Below are 7158 nucleotides of genomic sequence, written 5' to 3'. Positions count from 1 at the left end.
GGATACCATATCCCATACCATCCTCCTCAGCCGCCTGTCTGACTACCTTGGCCTCAGTGAAACAGCTCTTGCCTGGTTCGAGTCCTACCTCTCTAACAGGAAACACTTTGTCACCATCAGTGACTGCAGCTCCCCTCTGGCCCCAGTCAATCCAGGTGTACCTAAAGGCTCTGTGCTTGGACCCCTCCTATTCACCATCTACATGCTCCTACTTGGTCAAATCATCCGCCAACATGGTCTCAGCTTTCACTCTTATGCTGATGACACACCGCTCTATCTCTGCACCAAACCGTCCACTCAGCTCCCCCTCAATCTCTTGTCAACTGCCTACAGGACATACAAAACTGGATGTTATCAAACATGCTCAAAATCAACAGCAATAAAACAGAGCTCATGATTGTGGCTCCCAATGCGCAGCTCCAGAAGGTTGGTGACCTGCTTCTCTCCATTGATGGCTGCTCCATCTCCCCGTCCACTGAAGTCCGCAACCTGGGAGTCCTCCTGGACTTTCCAGGCGCACATCAAATCTGTTACCAAATCCGCCTTCTACCATCTCTGTGAGGCTGACCGTTGAGCGGCCTGACCAAGCAAGGAGGCAGAGGCAGAGAATTTAAATATAACCCGGTGTGGGCATTTATTCATCGCTGTGGTACATGACACAGCCTCAATATCGCTGCCCAGGTGAACACAGTCACCAGCCACAAGGATCTCGCCCACACTACCTGTCCACTGACAGGGAAAACAGAGCATAAATACACACACACACTAATCAATCAACAAGACACAGGTGAGGGGGGAGGAGACAACACAGAGCACCAGGTGAACACAATCAGGATCAACAGACAAAACGGGTTTGGGGAACATTTCCAAACTAAACCACATGTGCAATATTACAAGGCCCGAAGCCGTCAGTCCACAGTGGCGAAGTTACCTTCGTCACAATCTCAAAAACATTGCCAGACTCCGGCCTTCACTCTGTGGCAGAAACACTTGTACACGCCTTCATCATATCCCGTCTGGACTACTGCAATGGAGTCCTGTCCGGGGTTTCCAGCAAAACCCTGGACAGGCTCAAGTACGTCCAGAACTCTGCCGCCAGGCTTCTCCCCCGCACCAAGCCATGGCAACATATCACCCCCACCCTCAACCACCTACACTGGCTGCCGGTCAAGTCCCGGATTCAGTATAAAACACTCCTCCTCACGTACAAGTCCCTCCTTACCCTCGCCCCCTAGTACTTATCGGACCTCCTCCATCCCTACACCCCTTCTCAGAGTCTGCGTTCCTCAGACACGGGCCTGCTCTCCATCCCCCGCTCTCGCCTCCGAAATGTTGGTGAAAGGGCGTTCATTTTTGCGGCCCCTACCCTCTGGAATGCACTTCCTGCCGAGATCCGTAATGCTGCCTCCCTGGACATCTTCAAATCATCATTAAAAACACATCTGTTCACCCTGGCCTTCGGGCCCTAGCCCTTTCTTGGTCCCCCGGCTTCCTTTATTTTTTGTTTGCCCTTTGATTGTCTGTTTGTTTTGTTTGTCCACCGTGTACAGTGACCTTGGGTCCCTTGAAAGGCGCTATATAAATATCATTTATTGTCAGAAAATAAAACCCCCTCTCTTTTCCTCCGTACCCAAATCTCTAAAAACGGGGGAACAACGGAGCTGATCTAGATTAGCTGCCGATATGACGTAATATCTGAAATGAGGACCCAAGGCCCTATCACAAACGTCGCTGTATCAGAAACAATGCGCAACGTTTTGGACGTAATATGGTCTGTGTTTACATTAGAAAGCACCGCTAACACTCAGAGCTAACCTTTACTGGAGAGAGTATGTGTAAAAAAGCAGGAAATAAAAAAAGGAACTCACCTTGTGGTAAACCCGCAAGAGAGAAAGCATTTGAGCTCCATACTGTTTCAGAAATAATCCTTGATGTGGTTTGGAACATGATAGCAGCATTTAGCTCCCACCCCTTTTTTTGTTTTTCAAAGCTACGAACCCAGAATAAGCACTTTAGTAACAGGGCTGAAATAGAGGGGTATGAGGCATGGCTACAATGGGTGATCTGTTTGGTATTTTGAGCAAAACACTTCATAGACATGTTTTATATATATCTGAGACCCATAATATATGTATAAAAACAGCATGAGAGGAAACCTTTAAGTATCATTTTGAATGCAGGACCTTTACTTGTAACAGTATTTCTACACTGTGGTATGTGTACTTTTACTAGAATATAAGATGTGGGTACTTCTTACAACACTGGTAAAAAAAAAGGGCCTATGCTCACCTGTAGTCTGTGTACTGGGTCAGACTTCCTCCATTGAAATAGCTCGGTGCTGCCTCGTTGTTCATAATGCTGAGGATCCTGTTGGAGAGAGATATGGAATCAGAATGCGGCGAGGAATGAAACCTCCCGGTATTGAAACAGGGTTCCAGGCTCACTTGATGTTCGGGAACTTCCTCCGGATTTCATCCACGAACACGGGCAGGTTGTTGATGTTGTTCTTGTTGATGCACACGGTGGTGACGCTGGCCATGAAGGGGAACTTGATGTGGGAGGTGTAGTTGTTGCAGTCCAGGATCAGAGTGCTCAGCTTCTCCAGCTGCCCCAGCAGAGCCGGGTTCCAATACACACTGAATGAAGGACAACACACTCACACTGCGCAGGTTGCTACCGTTTAACACAGAGCTGAGCTTGGATGGAGAAAATGGATTACTGCAAAACTAAAATTGAATTTTTTTAAAGAATATATAAGCCACTGCAAGACATAGCTGGTGGGAACTACTACCAGCTATGTCTTGCAGTTTATTCTTACATGGCATGATTTCATAAATGTGTCTTTAGCCATGTTAGCAGTGTGGCTTTCCATATAAAGTAGCTAGTAACTAAATAAGTGGAAACAATTGAGTAAAATGTAGCCTCTAAATTAAATTTAGTAAGGTCAAAGTATAGAGTAGCATAACAGGAAAATACTCAAGTGAAGTATAAGTACCTAAAAATTAAATAAAGTAATTGAGTAAATGTACCTAGTAATATTCCACTACTGTCTTGTGTAAAACTTGTTTTTCTACAAATGATTCCCAGTGAAGCATGGTTTCCTGTTAAGCAGAGCGGTGCAGTGATCATTGGTGAGGTCGCAGACAGAGGGGGAACAAAGGAACAGGGAGGGGTTCTCTGGTCTTACAGCCTCTGCCTATTATAAAAGGATACTCATCCAGCAGGTTGTTGCTCAGGTCCAGCACCTCCAGGGTGTCTGTCTGTGGGAGGATGGCTTCATATGGGATCTCTGTCAGCGCCTGGTAAGCAAAGGAAAGCCACTGGAAGCTGGAGGGGCTGCTCTGGCCTAAGGCGTTAGGATCCATGACAAGAACCCTCAGCAGGGAACCCTCTCCAGTTCCTCTCCTCTCGCTTTGATAGAGATTAGGAGAGTCAGATGATTATGTCATGATAAGACCTTGGATAAACAACATAACAATTGATGTTAGTAGAGAGGAATGACCCACAGTCTGATGATACAGAAAATGAAGATATGTTGGTGTGATGTCATTATTAGATGAGTAGAACAAATGTGAGTAGAACAAATGACAAATGACATATTTTAGTCTAAAGGCTTACAGCATGCTGCATTTACAAATGCACTGTACAAAGGGTTAACATAACAATATTACAACCTATTCAATGCACTCACATACAATAACACAGCACAGCATTTTATGTGCATTCAACACATGTGGAATTATACACATTATCTTACTCCTTTCAATATTAAAGGGGCCCTATCCTGCTGATGTTCAAGTGTATATCAGTATGTAGTGTCTCTACTTGAAAGAGTCATCTCCTGCTGATGTTCAGGTGTATATCAGTATGTAGTGTCTCTACTTGAAAGAGTCCTCTCCTGCTGATATTTTAAAACTGCTTCAGTAATGAAATTTAAAACAAAATGTTTCTTAATTACTTTAATATATTACACATCACATTTACATAATACTAAATTACATGATATATTATAGATGAGTCGTGGGTTTTTCTGAAATAAAATGAATACTATAACTTTTTTTGTGAAAATACTTTTTTCCAACAGTAACATAGAATATACTGTATATACACAGCTGGATTTTGAGCTGTGTATTAGTGTAAAGACTGGAAGTGGGGGGAGACACCAAGCATTCGACGGAGCATTGACCTCTTAAACTGCAGCCACAGGGTATGCTACGTCACCTGAAGGCCTCTTTCATCTAAAATGTACTAAGGATGTTACTATGGAGTAAATGCTGGGACTGACATTTAGGTGAATATAAATTAAACTAGGGTTGCACTTTGTATAAAGTACAGAGGGTTCACATAACAATATTAAAACATAATCAATGCACTCACATACAATAACACAGCAAAAGATTTCCAAGCAAATAACTGCTGCATGGCATTCAAGAGATGTGGAACCATGTTACAGCTTTCCTTACAATATTAAAGGGCCCTATTCTGCTCATTTTCAGGTTCATATTAGTATTTTGAGCTTCTTCTGTGACATGTCTCCATCCTTAAAAAAGCTCTTCATTTTTCAATTCAGTATAGTAAAAGTATAAATTATTTTAGTCACGGCCCCTGCCTTCGACACTGTAGAGTAAGTGAGCTTGCAACTATATTGTTTCTTACCAGCAAACTAATGCATTCCATAAAAAGGTGGTGAATCCTAAAAGTTTCAAAGACTTTCCTCTAACTGGCGTACAAAATGCATCTGTTAGGAACACATTTTGATCAATTAATCAACCATCACATGTTGCCATTATCATAAAATGCACAAATATTTCAGTTTGTCCAAGTAGTCTGCAAAACACTAACGTTTACATCTATCGTCAGCATGCAAATTCATCACGTATAAATCTGTTAAGTTGAAGCTTGACTTACCGAGCTGAAGAGGCTGTGTGTTTTGGCTGCATGCAACCCTCTGAGAGCTGCTCAGAGCTCAGATAAAAGGCCCTCTTTCATACTGCCGTGGTAGATCACATGATGGGGATAATCACATTGCTGCTTGTGGTTCACAGGACCAACTCTAAAGAGCATGTTGAATTCTCTAAAAGGGAAAAACCAGCTTTCAATCGTGAAGACATGTCAACATTTCATATTGTTTCACTGTACCTAATGATGGAAGGATTATCATAAACAATGACATACTGTTGGACTGAGAAGTAGCATGGTCTCTATAATTAAGATATTTTTGGAGTAATGTTCACAATGACACTTACAGATCCGAAAAAAGAATTGAGAAAGAAAATGTTACAATACAGATTTTATTTTTCTTGTCAATACTGTAGGGATTGTTTTGAACTGTTTTAAACTGTAACATTAGACCCCTTTAAAAAATCCACTATGATTTCATTTTGACATTAATTCGGAGGTTTTTTTCTGGGCACACTGCCAAATTCAGTAAACACATCTCTGAATAAAATAATGAGGTTTGACATAATCTTTAGAGAAATTAAGAGCTAAAGCTAATCTTCATACTGTCAAATAATATTGAAACAAAGACAGAATTTCACAAAGTGGATGTTTTGTCCATGTCTGTATTCTGTTGTTCTCTGTTCCGACAGCACACACTTATATTTTGGAGTCAGCAAGTCTGGAAAATAGACTGAATACATTTTAAAAAAACGTCTTGTGAGCTTTTCATACGGTTTATAACAACACGTTCAGTGGTTAATTTGAATAGATGCCGTGTAAACAATGTCTCTTAGTGTAGCACGTTACTCATTAAACAGTTGTGTCATTAATAATAAATGATATGAACATTTCCAGGAAAGTTCCCTCCGGTATTGCAGTTTAAATGTCCCGAGGATCAGTCCTTCCCCTTCTGAAACACCACAGTGGCTCATGGCTGTGATGCTGCACACACTGCAGGATCAAGTTCTTTTGGAGCACACAAAGCGATGACCTCTGCCCGTCTTGCAGTCCCTGATCTGCCACTTTGCCCTTCTCCCCACCAGGATGCAGTTTTTGTTTCCCTTAATTTTGGACGGAGGGGGGGTCTTTCTCCAGCTGGTGTAGTTGAGCGGCTCTCCCCCCGCCCACTCCCAGCGCCCTCGGCCTTCCCTGTCATTAAGGCCTGAAACAGAAGGACGGAAACAGCCAGTTAGACGGTTTCAATTATGCTCTGAAAAACTTGAACGTTGACTTTAATTAAATGTATTATGTCAACAGATTCCAAAAAAATTGAATTAGGTTATGAGAAAGCAACAATATTAAGTTAAACCTCAATTTTTATTTAAACCTATATTATTGCTTTCAACTAACCTAATACATGTATGTGGAATCTGTTGACATAATACATTTAATTCAAGTCAGCGTTTCAGTTTTTTCAGTGTGCTCTAAAATGAAAAAAACTAGGAGAACGAAAGATTTATGTGTAGCATAGGGCTAATCAATATGGAGTATTTCAAATTTCAAAAAACACAATATGTTTGACCAAATACCTCAATAGACAAATGCAGCCTTTAAAACCAGGAAAGTACAACACTTGATTCCATATAATGATATCAGGAACCTATCAAGTCTTATATCAGGATATATATATATTTATAAAACGGACAAGTCAAATCAAGCAATCTGATTGGTTCTTAGCCGTGATATACTGAGCGTATACCACGGGTAGAATTGTAAGTTACTTTTCACAACAAGTCAGTATCCCTCCGCGTCTGAGAAAAACAGTATACCATCGGGTTATTTTCAGACTGGAACAAGAAAGCAGCGGAGAAGTAACGGGGCAGAAGCTGGGCAGAAGCCCTCCTTTTTGACGCAGCGGTCCAGACATAGACATCAAACGGCAAAACATATTCAGTGTGCAGTTCCTTTGGCATTAGGGCAGGGATATCTAGATACTTTTGAAGGTTTAACATAATTAATTGTGCTACTTTTAAAGCAAGCAACGATGTTTTCAAATCTGTAATCAAAGAGGTCCGCAAAGACGCTATCGACCAATCAGATTGCTTGATTTGACNCAAGTCAAATCAAGCAATCTGATTGGTTCTTAGCCGTGATATACTGAGCGTATACCACGGGTAGAATTGTAAGTTACTTTTCACAACAAGTCAGTATCCCTCCGCGTCTGAGAAAAACAGTATACCATCGGGTTATTTCCAGACTGGAACAAGAAAGCAGCGG

General features: G+C 41.7%; 2 protein-coding genes across 2 annotated transcripts in view; both read right to left on the bottom strand.

Moving 5' to 3' along the window:
* Nucleotides 1-2285: 2285 nt before the first annotated feature.
* On the bottom strand, nucleotides 2286-5254 carry LOC104948565 (tubulin-folding cofactor E). The gene is made up of 4 exons (XM_010774766.1): nucleotides 4909-5254; nucleotides 3214-3411; nucleotides 2445-2636; nucleotides 2286-2367 (listed from the first exon to the last, which is right to left on the bottom strand). Exons 1-4 carry the CDS (start codon nucleotides 4938-4940, stop codon nucleotides 2286-2288), a joined length of 504 nt encoding a protein of 167 aa, XP_010773068.1. The 5' UTR covers nucleotides 4941-5254.
* A 23-nt stretch (nucleotides 5255-5277) lies between these two features.
* LOC104948564 (FRAS1-related extracellular matrix protein 1-like) overlaps nucleotides 5278-7158 on the bottom strand; it is an 18996-nt gene continuing 17115 nt past the window's right edge. The window contains exon 21 of the mRNA XM_010774765.1: nucleotides 5278-6103. Coding sequence (XP_010773067.1) covers nucleotides 5901-6103 — 203 coding nt within the window. The 3' untranslated portion in view covers nucleotides 5278-5900. The remainder of the gene's footprint in view (nucleotides 6104-7158) is intronic.

This window comes from Notothenia coriiceps, unplaced genomic scaffold (assembly GCF_000735185.1).
Source record: "Notothenia coriiceps isolate Sejong01 unplaced genomic scaffold, NC01 NC01_scaffold00014579, whole genome shotgun sequence".
Lineage (NCBI taxonomy): Eukaryota > Metazoa > Chordata > Actinopteri > Perciformes > Nototheniidae > Notothenia > Notothenia coriiceps.
The sequence above is the reverse complement of the archived record's forward strand: the minus strand, read 5'-3'. Positions and strand labels throughout refer to the sequence as shown.

Coding starts and splice junctions, on each gene's coding strand:
- LOC104948565 (XM_010774766.1), bottom strand. CDS start 4,940: ATGCAGCCAAAACACACAGCCTCTTCAGCTCG. Junction 3,412..4,908: donor CACACAGCCTCTTCAGCTCG/GTAAGTCAAGCT, acceptor TCTCTATCAAAG/CGAGAGGAGAGGAACTGGAG. Junction 2,637..3,213: donor AGCAACAACCTGCTGGATGA/GTATCCTTTTAT, acceptor TCCTTCATTCAG/TGTGTATTGGAACCCGGCTC.